At 46.9% G+C, this 15,330-nt stretch overlaps 1 protein-coding gene, 1 long non-coding RNA gene and 1 pseudogene across 5 annotated transcripts in view; 2 read left to right on the top strand and 1 right to left on the bottom strand.

Annotated features, from left to right (window-relative positions):
* The first annotated feature begins 2,602 nt into the window (after nucleotides 1-2,602).
* The window catches only part of LOC112893227 (vacuolar protein sorting-associated protein 28 homolog 1-like), a 35,053-nt gene continuing 22,325 nt past the window's right edge, over nucleotides 2,603-15,330 (top strand). Inside the window, exons 1-3 of one of the 4 annotated variants that reach the window (XR_003228752.1) lie at nucleotides 2,603-3,411; nucleotides 4,400-4,453; nucleotides 4,705-4,849. Coding sequence is in view for 3 of the 4 variants with exons in the window: in XM_025960436.1 (XP_025816221.1) it covers nucleotides 2,739-3,377 (639 nt within the window). In the remaining variant the exon portion in view is untranslated. Of the gene's footprint in view, nucleotides 3,412-4,399; nucleotides 4,454-4,701; nucleotides 4,850-15,330 lie in introns of those variants that run through there. The other 3 variants (XM_025960436.1, XM_025960438.1, XM_025960437.1) reach the window with 3 other exon arrangements.
* Nucleotides 6,811-8,937, top strand: LOC112892353 (annotated as a pseudogene).
* LOC112893229 lies at nucleotides 13,852-14,483 on the bottom strand. The gene is made up of 3 exons (XR_003228753.1): nucleotides 14,388-14,483; nucleotides 14,220-14,306; nucleotides 13,852-14,121 (listed from the first exon to the last, which is right to left on the bottom strand). It is a non-coding gene; the product is annotated as an uncharacterized LOC112893229 (long non-coding RNA).

The raw sequence follows: 15,330 nt of genomic DNA, 5'->3' as shown, positions 1-15,330 counted from the left end.
TCGGCGCCGGTCGCGGCGGCGACCGCGGCCGGTCGGCCACGCGCGCGCGGGATTCGCGCGCTGCACGAGAAGCGCCGGCGCTAATCGCAGCGGGCGGTCGCGCGTGAGCGACAAGCCATCGAGCGATGCGGAACGGAACAGCGATCCGGTTAGGGTTAGGGTTTTGAAATTGAACCGTTTTTACGAATTACTCTAGCGCGTGAGCGGTGCAGGATGAGACGGCGGTCAGGCTCGCGTCGGCCGTCAGTGTGACGGTGAAACGGAGAGAGTCAGGGTTTTACGACAAATACATTTTCGGTCAGGACACCTTAACGTGTAGTTTAAATTTGAAATTTTCAGGGCGTCACATGATTTTACCTCTCATCTCAAGAGTTCATTCTCTTGACTTGAGAACGAGGAAGGGCCAACCTTTCTGTTGAAGCTCAAACCTTTTGTGGCTGCCTCAACAACGTGGACTTAGGCCAGCCTTTGTGGCGACGCCGAACCACGGGATAAATCTTTGTCTCGCGTGCTGATTTACTTTATTGCTAAGTTACTTTCTCGTTCTAGGTTTGAGACCGATCTACTTCTCTACTGTGGTGTCCTCTGTTTTAGTTACATATATGTGTTGCTGACAGCTGCAGAAAACCTAGAAATTAACTCGATCTACTTTTGGTTCGTCAGATTTTCCTTTCTGTAATTTGTGTTCTGTTGAGCGCGGCAGTACTGCACTCAGGCACGGCAGTGCCACACTCTCCTCTAACGAGAATTTGGAGTTGGATTTTTGCAGGCCTATTCACCCCCCCTCTAGGCCTCTTTACTGGTCCAGTGATTCTACAGTGATGGATGGGTTTGGAGAAAACTTAGGAGCGCTTGATCGGTGGGCGGATGAACGCATGAAAGACAGAAGGATTTTGGAGTGGTTCGGGCCGCCGGAGCGTAATACCCTACGTCCACTTTGGTGTTGTATTGATTGTGTGAGCCTGGAAGCAGCTTTGCGTGAACTTGTGTTTGTGTGAACCTATCTGAACCTTAGCCTGGATGGACCTTATCTCGATCTTGTCTTGTAACGAGTGCACTCTTCCTTTTATAGTCCAAGAGGAGTGCTTACACTGTGCAGGGCCCCGACAGGTGGGCCCGGCCTACAGGAGCTTGTTCTATGAGAGATATCTCCGTAGTCCTCTCTATCGAGAAGTTGATGTGCGTATCTGCAGCCAGCATATGGCCGTGTGCAGCCTTGCCTGCACAGTGACCGCTGTCAGTGTTACCCAACAGTGAAGCTGTGCTACCACTGTTGGGTGGAAAACTGTCAGGCGAAGGAGCAGCGCTGACCCGCTGCACCGTTGCCTCCGCGTGCACTGTGGCAGCGCACGCCTCGGCTCTTCTGTTACAGGCCATCATCACGCCCGCGCGCGGCGCCATGTCGGGACTGTACGCCGCTTGCGTACAGTATACGGTGACACGACGCGCCGCCTTGGAAACAGACGAGCTTACCGTGGTGTCAGCCTACCTGCCCCGTATGTCAGTGGCAGGCTATACTTTTTTACTTGGGCGCGTCCGGTCTAACTACCGCATTAAATGCTGGTAGGTGGGCTGGAGACCCGCGAAGGGCCTTCTGCCACAGGCACGTGGCAGGGCCAGTCCCGCTCCCACCGTGGGGGCGGCACGTGGCGGCACCGGACCCCTTCCCGAGGGGTGGGGGTCCGGGTCCCCGAGGCCGGTCGGAGCGGTCGGGTCTGCGGAAGCCTGGCCTCCACACGTGGCGGTCCCGAACCTTCCTGGGGAGTCCGGATCCGCGGGGGCTACCCGCGAGCCACCCTGCCTTTATGGGCACGTGGAGGTCCCGGACCTCTAAGAGCATGGGGAAGGTCCGGAGACCATGATCCCAGCTGTCAGGCCCGAGCCGTATGCCACGTCACCCAGAAAATGAGGGGGAGATTACGGATGGTGAGACGTTAAGAGCCTGGACACCCTGGCAGGAGATACCTCTATCCGTACTAGCGACATCATGCTTGAAGGAACTTTTTGTACAACGGTACCGTATGCTGCTGCTGCCGGAATTGACTAGCTGCCCCTGCGCGTGGACAAACGTTTTCGTGTGCCAGGAGGCCACGCATAGAAGCTGCCGTGCAATTTGGCTTTGGTTCAGGGCCTGTTTAGATCAGGGCGCATAAAGGCAAAAATTTTTTTTGCAAAAGAATCTTGTCAATTTGAAGTACTAAATGAAGTCTATTTATAAAATTTTTTGCACAGATGGGTTGTAAATCGCGAGACGAATCTAATGATGCTAATTAATCCATGATTAAGCAATAATTAGCGGATGGTTACTGTAGCATCACTATTGTAAAACATGGATTAAGTAGGCTCATTAGATTCGTCTCGCGATTTACAGCCCATCCATACAAAAAATTTTGTAAATAAACTTTATTTAGTACTTCAAATTAGCAAGATTCCTTCAAAAATTTTCTGTTTACGGCTTTTTAGGTTTATGCGCCGGAAAACTAAACAGGCGCTCGTTGGAGTTCGCGTAGAGCCGAGAGCGATCGCTTCGGAAGAAAGGCAGAGCAAACACGTGGCCTTCGCCGCGTCGTCGCCGAACCCTTCCTTAAGAATCCTTCCAAATTACACGGAGCCCCTCGCACTTATCCGGAACCCCCAAACCAATCCCCACTCCGATCCCCTCCCCCTCTTCCCCCAAATCTCGCGCGCCGCGAAACCCTAGCACCCTCCGCGATCCGCTCGCCGGAGGGCCGGCGCCGATGGAGGTGAAGCTGTGGAACGACAAGCGCGAGCGGGAGCTCCTGGAGAGCTACGCGGACCTGTACGCGATCATCAAGGCCACGGAGAAGCTTGAGCGGGCCTACGTCCGCGACCTCGTCTCCGCCGCCGACTACGAGGCGGAGTGCCTCAAGCTCATCTCCCAGTTCAACTCCCTCTCCTCCTCGCTCGCCGGCGCCGTCACCGTCCCGCGCTTCGTCCAGGCGTACCGCCTCGACTGCCCCGCCGCGCTCAACCGCCTCCTGCAGTCGGGCGTCCCGGCCACCGTCGAGCTCCGCGCCGCGTCCAACTCCTCCGCGCCGGCCGCCACCGCCGCATCCGCCGCCGCCATCGCGCACTGCGTGCAGACATTCATCACCGCCATGGACGCCGTCAAGCTCAACATGCTCGCCAACGACCAGGTCCGACCGCTGCTGCAGGACGTCGCCACCTCCATGGCCAGGCTCGGACCCCTGCTGCCGCCCGACTTCGAGGGGAAGGTCAAGGTCAACGAGTGGCTCGGCAAGCTGCATAAGATGGGCGCCGCGGATGAGCTCACCGAGCAGCAGGCCAGGCAGCTCAACTTCGACCTCGACTCGGCGTACAGTGCCTTTTTGGCTGCGCTGCCTGCCAGCATGTGACTGGGCAAGGATATGCCTGCTTCATTCCTATTTGGTTGGTTCCTTCTATTTTGTTATGCTTTTGACTGTGTGGATCACTACTGTAGTTCTGTAGATACATGCAATTGTGGTCATGCTATATTGATGTTAATAAGCAAGTTTCCAGTTTCTGGTGAATCGTCATTGTGCCAGTGGCTTCCGTTTCATTTTTATACAGTAAATATGTTCACTGCTTGCTATGCGTTCATGCTACAATATGTGCATATGGCCTATTCATTCGATTTTATGTTTATTCTTTGTAGAACATATGGAGCAATAACTGTAAATTAGATTATCTCCAATTATGTCATTATCTTTGCATTTTCATGAAGACATGAATGATCTATTTGAAATTGTGGATAGATGCAATCGGTTCTGCTGATTTGTCTTTAGGTCTAAAAGCAATGGAACTAAAATTTGGTCTCCCGTTATTATATTCTTGGAAATGTGCTATTGGTTCTGCTGATTCTTGGATGAGAGAGAGAGATGTTTTTTTTTTTGGGGGGGGGGGGGTGAGTTTTCCAGACATGTTTGGTTAGTATTTAGTTGTTCAACAGTGGGGAGTGGGCACAGTTATGTTCAGTGTATGCACTTCGCCTTGCAAATCATGTTCAAGTTCGAAATCATACCACCTTAACTATTGCCCTGATTTACTGATCTTGATGGGAGTAAAAGTTTTAGTGCCTAGGAGGCTGTTAATTTATCGTATTTTGGGAATGCATGCAATGTAACTACCCAGAATACTTCCTGTGAATTTTGGAAATTCTTGTATGGATACGTTAACTCGTTAAGCTCCGTGCTTACCAAAATGGTTTTGTTCATCTAGAGTGATACTTGCATTCTGATTTCACCACTGTGCTTTGTTCCACTTCCCGTTCTTCTGGACTTCCGGTGACTACCGTTCGTGGTTAGCACATTTGGTGATTGATATAAAGCTTCCTTCGGTGGTGTTGCGGTGGCTCATTTTACTAGTTTTGGGTTTAAAAACATTATTTTGGTTTCAGGCACATTAGAACCGTAACGGCAAAATCTTGTGATGTGTTTGTCACTTCGGATTGGTAATCTACTGCTGTAGATGTGCATTTTTCATCATGCTATTTTGTTTGCCAATGATAAAGTTGCTGATTTCATACTGGATTAACCTCTTATCACGAGTTATGGCATATACCGTTATATGCATTATCATATAGAATTTGTGCCCATGGACAGTATGGTCACATATGCATGTTCATATGGATATATTTTCTAGCATGTGGATTATATACAGCAGTAAGCGGAACTCATTAGTTATTTTGTTGTTTCCCAGCGGATCTCATGATCTTTCTACTCATAAGAATGGCCTAGTTGGAATTGTGGATACATGTAATTGGTTTTATCGATTCCTTGTTTGTTCTCAAACGCTCTGAATATGAACAGTAATTAAAAGAAAGAACATGCACATATCCTTGATTCTAGTCCAAGCTCACATTATTCTTTGCAATGCTCACATGCGTGCTTTTGTCAGAAAAATTATACCTTGGGTTGTACCTTGCAGTTTGCAACATGAATATGATAGCTTTGTGAGCTATGTGGCAGTTCACCTATATGATCGTTGTTGGATGTGATAGAACTACATGGAATTGTTCCATATAAATTTTGAGACTCGTCAAATGGGAATATGAAGCAGATAGTCAGCTTATCAGTTTACTTTGAATCTATAAGACTAGTGTATGTCTTTAGATGTCACTGCTGTGCTCTGGTGTGCCTTTTGGGTGCATTGGATTCTTGAGCAGAAACAATTGGTACTTTGGCATCAATTATTGAAGTAAAAAAAAACGGTGTTACTAATTTTGGGTTTGTTAAAGCACCTTTTTTTTTTAATCCTGCACTGCTATAAAGGTTCAGACACAACTGCAAGCCGTGACTGCCTGCACATCTGAGTTTTCTGTTTCGGCGCTGCCACCGTCCGGACGTCCCATCCATCAGACACTCCGTCGTAATATCAAAATAAAACATCTGAAACATAAAAAATTTAAGATTGCAACATTAAAAAAATACGAAAAGAATAGTTCAATGTAAATATCATATTCTGAGGAAAAAAATTCCCACCGCAATATAAAATGTATGTTTCATACAACATTTCCAAATAAAAATCACCATATGATAGGTTGGGATTGAGCACAATAAAACATTAAAATACAAACACTGCAACATCAAAGATTAACAGATGAAACATCAAAAATTGATAAACAGATGAAACATCAAAAATTGACTATTACAACATTCGCACATATCTACAGCACTTGCAGCATTCAAAAATCTCTACTGCAACACTATTAGGTATCCATTGCACCATCCTAATATCTCCCCTGGAACATCATAAGGTATCTATTGCAACATCACCACTCGGTACTTCCATACCACATCCTTCGCTCCTCCTCTGCAACCTCCTGGAGCTGCTTGCCATGGCTGCTGCCGCCTGGAGCTCATCCGGCGGCCAGCGTGGCTCGCTCCTGGCGGGGGAGCGGTAACTGGGGCAGGGGAAGGTGCGGGGAGCGGCGGCCTGACCCTCCACCGCGTGCGCCCCACCTACTGCCCTGCCGCTCGAGAGCGGCGGTGCGCAGGAGGGTTGGGGGTGGGGTGAGGGGGGGGGGTGGAGCGGCGCTCAGGGAGGAGGGGGCGACCGGCCGGATGGCTCAGGGAGGAGGCAGTCTAGCTCGAGGCCGACGGGGAACCGGCACGCCGCAGCCGCGAGCGCTCCTGCGCGCCACGGCTGGCTAGGCCAGGCCCCGTGCGTCGTCTCTGCCCTCCTGCTCCTCCTAGCCGCCATCGCAGGCAGAAGGGAGGTTCGACGCCCCTACGCCCTTGCGCCACGCGTCCAGCCGGTGAGGTCGCCACCACCACCACCAGAGCGCCCACGTGGACTGGAGGCGTGCAGATAGAGGGAGGGAGGCGGAGCGGAGGAGGGTGGCGCTCAGGCAGGAATGGCGCAACGGATGAGAGAGGGAGAGGACGTCTTTCTAGAACCAGTGAGCCGTCCGATTTTTTCATCCGCTCAGACACGCGTGTTTTAGCATTACCGTTTCTGTTTGGGAGCTATGACCAGAACACACTGTGACCCTGGCCAGCCCCCAATCATTTCCTTCAGAATTCATCACCGATATTCTGGGTCACAACATTCAGATGTGATCGTGATACCAAATCATGAAAGGCCAGTGCTGGTGCTGAAAAAAAGCGAACAATCATTCGGTTTCCGCTGAGTGTACCTTTGGTCTAAAACAATAATTGCGATCACCAATCACTGAGCTATCAACGATGGTCAAGTCTTCAGCACGGTTGGCTCCGCCAAGCTGCCAAACATAAAGCACAGCCACTCATTTCTCTGCTCCCAAAACGAAACAAGAGATTGGTGACGTGACTCGAGATATTTTGGTGCTTCACCAACTCTTTGTGGGGAGCCGCCGCGCTGGGTCAGATGCTCTGATCCGTAGCTGACTGGCTGCTTCTTGCCCTGTGTTTCATTTCCTCTTGCAGTACAGCGCTTGCTGCGCAGGCTCCGGACCTCTGCTTCCGGCGCCCTTCAGTTTTTCCATCCGTGTAAGCTCTCAACTATTCCTTCTGCCTATTAACTCGTTAGCTATTTCAAGCTCTTCATTTTGTGCATCCATTCACACATGGGAAAGGAAAGATAATTTGCCTGTAGGTTATGTTTCTCGGCTGCAATTCGCTAATTAATCTCGGCTTCCTGACTGTGGCAGGTTTCTTTCCGACAAGATTTGTGCCTTCGTCAGTAATTCCCCCCAGCATAGCATAAGCACTTCCATCAATTGCTCGTCTCTTCCTCACAGATCCTTCCATACTCCAAAAATCAGAAAAAAAATGAAACGGACTTTCTCCTCATTATTTGCCTGTTAATCCATTTCTTGCCTCTACTCTTCCATTTACCTTACACCATCTCTTCCTTCTTTTATTTTAATCCCTAAGAAAAAGGAAAAGCTAGAGGACATGTCATTTTTGCTTGTTTCCCATCGTTTCCCTGTTTAGATCCCTGCAAATATACCAATTCCCAATACCTCTTGCTATTTCAACTCATTTTGTTCTCTTCCTTCTCATCTGGAAACGCTTTCGCCCAAGATCTCTTCACCTGCAAAAGCCGTGGAGACAAGCACTAGTGCAGTTCCATGGCGGACGTGGCACTGGCCGGCTTGCGGTGGGCGGCTTCGCCTATTATCAACAAGCTCCTCGCTGACGCTTCGACCTACCTGGGCGTGGACATGGCACGGGAGCTCCAAGAACTGGAGACCACTGTCCTGCCACACTTCGACCTGGTGATCGAAGCCGCCGAGAAGAGCCCCCACAAGGATAAGCTGAAGGCATGGCTCCAGCGGCTCAAAGATGCCTTCTACGATGCCGAGGACCTGCTGGACGAGCACGAGTACAACCTCCTCAAACGCAAGGCGAAGAGCGGGGATGATTCCTCGGTGGGAGATGATGATGCCTCGTCCATTAAATCAACAATTCTGAAGCCTTTTCGTGCTACAGCAAGCAGGGCGCGTAACCTGCTCCCTGAAAACAGAAGGCTAATTCGCAAGCTGAATGAGCTGAAGGACATCCTGCTGAAAGCCAAGGACTTCCGTGAGCTTCTTGGTTTACCAGCAGGTAATACTTGTGCAGCTGGCCCAGTTGTAGCAACAACAGTTGTTCCTCCGACCACATCACTGCAGCCTCGTAAAGTGTTTGGCCGCGACATGGATCGCGATCGTATAATTGATCTTCTTACCAAGAGGACTGCAGCCGGGGCTAGCTCAACAAACTACTCAGGTGTGGCTATCGTTGGACATGGAGGTGCTGGAAAATCCACCTTGGCACAGTATGCCTACAATGATGGCAGGGTAAAGGATCACTTTGATGCCAGGATGTGGGTTTGCATCTCACGCAAGCTTGATGTTCATCGTCACACACGGGAGTTGATCGAGTCTGCAACTAATGGGGAATGCCCACGTGTAGAAAACATCGATACCCTCCAGTGCAAACTCAGGGACACACTGCAAAAGTCAGAGAGATTCCTGCTCGTCTTGGATGATGTCTGGTTTGAAGGATCCAGCAATGAGAGGGAATGGGACCAACTGCTAGAACCTCTGGTTTCTCAGAAGGAGGGAAGCCAAGTTTTGGTAACTTCTCGACGGGATACATTTCCAGCCGCTCTTCACTGCGAAAAAGTGGTTCGTCTGGAAGACCTGAAAAATGCTGAGTTCTTGGCACTCTTCAAACACCATGCTTTCTCTGGAGCGGAAATTGGAGATCAACAGTTGAAAGTGCAGCTAGAAGAGATTGGAGAAAAGATAGCGAAACGTCTTGGAAAATCACCTTTGGCAGCAAAAGTTGTGGGCTCGAACTTGAGCAGAAAAAAGGATGTCTCCTCATGGAGAGACGCTTTGGGAATTGAAAACTTAAGCGAACCCAGGAGGGCTCTTTTGTGGAGTTATGAGAAATTAGATCCAGTTCTTCAAAGGTGCTTTTTATATTGCAGCTTATTTCCAAAAGGCCACACGTACTATGTTAATCAGGTGGTACGCTTATGGGTTGCAGAGGGACTAGTCGAATCATGCAACCATAATAGGAGCCTTGAAGATGTTGGACGCGATTACATCAATCAGCTGATGTCTGGATCCTTCTTTCAACCAGTTTATGTAGGGAAGGACAATGTTACTCATGCCTATACTATGCATGATCTCCTTCATGATTTGGCAGAGTCACTCTCTAGAGAAGATAGTTTCATACTGGACAATGACATGGCAGAAATACCACTCACAGTTCGGCATCTGTCTGTTCGTGTTAAGAGTATGCTACAACATAAGCAAAGTATATGCAAGCTACGTCATCTACGTACAATAATTTGCCTTGACCCACTGGTTGATGATATAAGCGATCTTTTTCATGTGTTACTGCGGAATTTGAAGAAGTTACGTGTACTGCTTCTGTGCTTTTACAATAGAAGCAAGTTGCCTGAATCTGTTTCCGAGTTGAAGCACCTTCGGTTTTTGGACCTCTCAGGAACCTCGATTTCCGAATTGCCTGAATCATTGTGCACTCTATTCCACTTGCAGTTTATTTCTTCGGACACCAAAGTAAAATATTTGCCTGGCCAGTTCTGCAATTTAAGAAAGCTGCGACGTGTACAGATTTATAATGAAGGAGTCGGTACGCTTTCAATACCAAACATCGGCAGGTTAACGTCAGTCCAAAGGCTTGGTACGTTTTGTGTGAAAAAGCAGAAGGGATATGAGCTGCATCAGCTCAGGAACATGAACGAGCTTCATGGCAGTTTATGTATTACAAATCTCGAAGCTGTCACGGGAAAGGAGGAAGCCTTGCGGGCAGCGCTTCATCAGAAAAAACACCTTAAAAGATTGCAGCTTGTCTGGATTGAAGAGAATGGCTCCCGAGAAGAGAACACGACACATTTGGAGATCCTGGAAGGTTTGATGCCACCGCCTCAGCTGAATGAACTCGCAATTGGAGGTTACAAATCCTCCTCGTATCCGAGCTGGTTACTTGACGGTTCCTATTTTGAGAGTTTGGAATCTTTTGGACTTACCGAATGCGCTGTGTTAGAATGCCTACCAGTGAATACCGGGCTTTTTAGGAATTGCCGCAATCTGGAACTTTGTAAAATTCCAAATCTGAAGATCTTACCTTGTCTCCCAGCAGGCCTTGAAAAATTAGAAATTAACCAGTGCCCACTGCTTATGTTTATCAGCAATGAAGAGTTGCAAGAGCATGGTCAGAGGGAAAACACGATCAGGACAGACCACTTGGCATCACAACTCGCTTTGCTCTGGGAGGTGGATTCAGGATCTACCATTAGGAGTGCGCTGTCAGACGAGCATTCATCTATGAAGCAGCAGTTGATGGCGTTGATGGATGATGATGTATCAGAACATCTCCAAACCATCAAAAGCGCTGTAGAAGAGGGAAGAGATAAAGTATTGACGAAAGAAAATATCATCAATGCGTGGATATGTTGCCATGAGCAAAGGATAGGACTCATCTATGGACAGCGTATCGGGCTGCCGCTGGTTCCACCGTCAGGACTTACTCAACTTGATCTTTCTTCATGCAGTATTACGGATGGAGCTTTGGCCAGTTGCCTTGGTGGACTCACTTCACTGCGCCATTTGTCACTGCAACGGATTATGAATTTAACCGCACTCCCTTCAGAAGAGATCTTTCAACATTTGAACGCCCTTGAATCCGTGTCCATTATTGGTTGCTGGTGCCTCAGATCATTAGGCGGCTTACGAGCTGCTGCCTCCGTTTCATTTCTTTATCTCAGTTCCTGCCCTTCTTTAGAGCTGGCACGTGGAGCAGAATATATGCCTTTGTCCCTTACGGAGCTCCTTATAGACCTCTGCATTCTTGCTGCTGATTCATTGAGTGCTAGCTTGCCACACCTGAGATATCTAAGCATTCATGACAGCAGGAGCTCTGGGTCCTTATCAATTGGTCATCTAACGTCCCTTAAATCACTATCAATTGGTGGTATCCAGGACCTGTGTTTCCTGGAAGGCCTGTCTTCCCTGCAACTTCTCCACGTTTATTTGAGAGATGTCCCGAAGCTCACTGCTAAGTGCGTTTCGCAGTTTCGTGTCCAAAGGTCTCTCACTATTGGCAGCTCTGTATTGCTCAGCCATATGCTCTCGTCCGAAAGTTTTACAGTCCCGGCGGGTCTCAGTCTAGAATCCTGGAAGGACCAATCCTTTGATTTTGAAGAACCTGCGAAGTTCTCGTCTGTCGAGGAGCTATCGTTGTATGCATGCGACATGAAATCCCTGCCAAGAAATCTGAATTGCCTGTCGAGTTTGAAGAGACTGAAAATCAGGTCGTGCCCCTACATATCATCGTTACCAGATCTGCCATGCTCCCTCCAGCACATAGCGATATCCGGTTGTAAGCTCTTGATGGAGAGCTGCCGAGCACCTGATGGAGAAAGCTGGCCAAAGATTGCCCATATCCGCTGGAAGGATATACGGTTGTAACTGCTATCTCTCGTGTGCTCTTTGCAGTGGTGTACTTCTGAAGTCTTAAGCTCTATACAGTTATCGGAAAATATGTACCTTGTTGGCTTGTTCAATGATATATTCATACCGTGTATGACTAGGCAAGAGTCCCCCCCTATATATATGTACCAGTGTGTCTTGCAAGGGTTAGAGATTATTCTACCCAATTATACAATCTTTCATACCTGAATTTTGAAATTTCTTTTGGATAAAAAATCTGGAGGCCTTGATCCTTTAATCTGATGAAACTTTGCGATGTATAGAGTAACGGAATGTGCTATGCCCGTTCTTGTTTTGACTTCCAACAATGTGGTTGCCTGGTTTGTGCTGTTGGGAGTAGTGAGCACTTCATGCACATGATAGTTCTTATTAACTGGTAGTAAACCTTTAATATCACCATTAGGGTCGGCGATACTCTTAGCGTTTGCGATACTCTGTAAGGTGCCGGAGTTAGGCCTCCGATTCCGGGGGCCTGACTCAAACTGTGGTCGCCTAAAAATGCATCCAGTCGCCTCTCAATAAACCCCTCTTAAGCAACTCTTAAGCACCGGATCAAATTCTGAAGGAATTATCATGTGCCTACTTTCTGGATCTATTGTCCAACGACGAGGTTGAACAAAATGTTCAAGAGCTGTACAGATATGCTTTAACGTGTCATGATCTTTTCATCATCGATCAATTCATTATCATTCCCACAAGAAATAATTATGACGATATATGACCGTACTATCTACACTGGTTTGTTGGTTACAACTCACAAAGAATAAGTTATAAAATTATAAAACAGCAATAAAAGCAATTGACATGGACACATTAACCTTAGAAGATAGGAGAAAGGTCAGAAAGGAAGAGTCATTTGAGGGTATTTGGTCTAACCTACATGAGACAAGCTGTCTGAGCGAAAGTCAACTTTTTTAGGTTTGACTTTCACTGGTTCGCTGGGAAACAATTGTAAGATCCCTTTCTTGTTGTCTGGTTCGCTGGGAAACAATTGTAAGATCCCTTTCTTGTTGTCTTCTACTTGAGCATTTTTCTTCTAAAACTTGGCAAATTTGTAGGCAATTTGTCTTTTGTCAACGCCAATCTTTTCACCGAATTTTGTTAGGGCAATATATGGTAGCCAATGCTTGGTGCACTGTCAGCTGAATAGGAGGGCCATAAGCCATCACATCTTGAGGGCCTTTTCCGTACGTTCCTTCTCCTCTAGCAATTACCTCACCATCCACGTTTACAATTCCACCCCTTATTGGGTTCTCAACAAGCTGGCCCGGAGATAATTTAAAAGATCTCACCTGCAAAAGTCACAATAAGGGGGTGTTGTTTCCTTGTTACTGATGAACTATTGAATTGAGAAAAGATGAAAGACCAGAATTGTGATAAATTATTCATCCTGCACTCGCAACAAGACCTAAATTGAAGTGCCTTTTATTATTCCATCAGTCTTAAAATATTCAGTTAAAATATAGCCTACTATGCTATTTTTTAAAAACTTTGGGAAAACGTCACTGTATGTTGCAATATCCAAATGTTAGTGGACGAGAGAAACTAACATTAAGATATATAACATATGTTGATTTGACATAGCTCCCATCGCTCATCTTCATCAGTAGAGCTAAAAGATCAGCCTTTGGACAATCTCTGAGTATGATTGCATCCATACAGCCATCTGAGAACTGCAACACAATCACAACATTCAGCTTCCTTGAGTCAAATGTACTAGATTCAAGACTGATAAAAGCACCCCTCCAAAAGCATATGGGATTGAAGCACTGAACACTCAAATAGATGATGCATAATGATCTTTGTACCGATCATGCAGAAACACAGATTTCAAAATACAAAAAGAAAGGGTGCCCTTGATAAAGTATTACTATTGCTAGAGCATACTATTCGGTTACCTTTAATTTGCTTCAGGAGCTGCCATGATATCCTCGGCAGCCCATGCCACGTTGTTTATCCAAACTGCAACAAATGGACCATCAGCAAATCTCCAGTCTGAAGCTTGAAACTCAACTGAAAGACCTGGATAAGAATACGGGTGGGATTTTCCATTTTGCTCCAGAGACTCTACGATGGAATTCTCGACTTGCTTGACAGGTTCTCCATATGACTCGTAGCCTGGGGCACGCACGAACTGAATATTTCCGCAGTACTTTCGCAAGTTCATAATGCGAACCACAGCCTGAAACAAGGCTAGAGCTTGTTACGAACTTCAGGCATCAAGACCCAAACATCAAAGAAAAGAAAACCAGAAGGTACTTCCTGAAGATAGAAGTGATCCTATAGGTCCCAGCCATGTCATTACTTGTCATAATTGACAAGTCTAAATGATGTCAGCAAGGAGTTGGATATGAATTCATGAAAAGGATGGACAATAAGCAAGGCCTAGATCTTTCAGAGATGATAGACGAAAGAACTGCCAAGAAATGGGAATGGTTCAGTACATACATAGAAGTCGAAGGGTGCACTTCCCTGTATTTCTCAGACTCAATATCTATGTCAGCCACTAAACCTATGATGATTTTTGTTTTTTTCTGAAAAGTTAATCAGATAGCTACCGGAAAAGTTCCTTAGAAATTTGACACTGCTTTATAAAGTTTGTTACATGCCCCAAGTCATTAACAAGACACTAAAAAATTTCTTCTCCCCTTGCAAAATGGTACACACATCCAAGGACTGCTTGTGACCTGTGCATAACGAGAAGTTTGTGTTCCATAAGATTCTCCACAGTAAATCCCCATGACTCTAGTTTTGTGCCTGATAAAGAGAGGAATAGAGAGATGACCTTTGATAATGGCAAATACAGCATTTGAAACCGAGCACGTCTCAATGGCAGCATGCAGAAGTGATTTAGCCATGCCATTTCCTGTACCTGCACACACGACAAGACCAAGCCTGTTTGGTCGTTTTTAGAATTTTCATGTGCTAGTGTTTTAGTTTACATTGTTCGTACCTGCTGGAACTACCCCAATTGGCATCTTTATCGCCTCCTCCCAATCTGTTCGCTGAAGAATTCCATTCACTACCTACGTCAGAAATCACAGCATGAGAACAAATCTGAACCTGATTCGCAAGTTGCAACAGGTTACACGTTTCCTTGCAGATGTTAACAGTAAGAATGACTGGAACCAGATGGTTTTTAGAGTTCCAGGGACTAAAGTCCGGAACCAGTATCACAAGCTATGACCACAGCAAAACATGCTGATGCCATGCACAGTGTTAGTACAGTACACTTTCAGATAACATACTGCTTCAGGCAGTCTCCGGAATGCATTTGTAAGGAAGGATTATCACGTCACGTGCAAACAACGTTGACATTTGGAACAACTAGTAAACAATTCTGAAAGTCTCCTTGAATAAGTTAACAGGCCATGGTGATGTGCTCCCCAGTTCAGTTGCATGGTCCTCACTCGAAGCGTCCAAACGCTTCATGCTCCCTTTATTTGGTGCTAATGCTCATTGCAGTATATATAACTTCTCATGGGAAAAATGTGCTCCAACCTTTTGCTTGTTCCTTTGCCGCTGAAGGTTTCATGTGTTGCAGAACTTGCTAGAGGCATCCATGGTGGAATTATATACATGAGTAAAGCCGGTTTTGTACCAGCCCTAGCTCTAATTTGGCTCAACCTGGGCATGGGCCCATTGCCCTAATGGCGTTATTAGTTACGAGTATCTATCTATTAGTACGAAGTAGAGTTGTCTGTCTCCAATCCTTAGCTTCACGCGATCATTTTTACAAGGCGCACTTTGTCAGTTTTTCTCCCTTTTCCATCACAGGGCCGGTCAGTAACTCTCATGCACTGATGACTCGATTCCTCGCGGATGGCTGGCACCGGCGCACTGCACCCAAGCCTACACACCTACTCCGTACTGCAGAGCTAACCATGCATCGGCTC

This window comes from Panicum hallii, chromosome 5, assembly GCF_002211085.1.
Source record: "Panicum hallii strain FIL2 chromosome 5, PHallii_v3.1, whole genome shotgun sequence".
Lineage (NCBI taxonomy): Eukaryota > Viridiplantae > Streptophyta > Magnoliopsida > Poales > Poaceae > Panicum > Panicum hallii.
The sequence above is the reverse complement of the archived record's forward strand: the minus strand, read 5'-3'. Positions and strand labels throughout refer to the sequence as shown.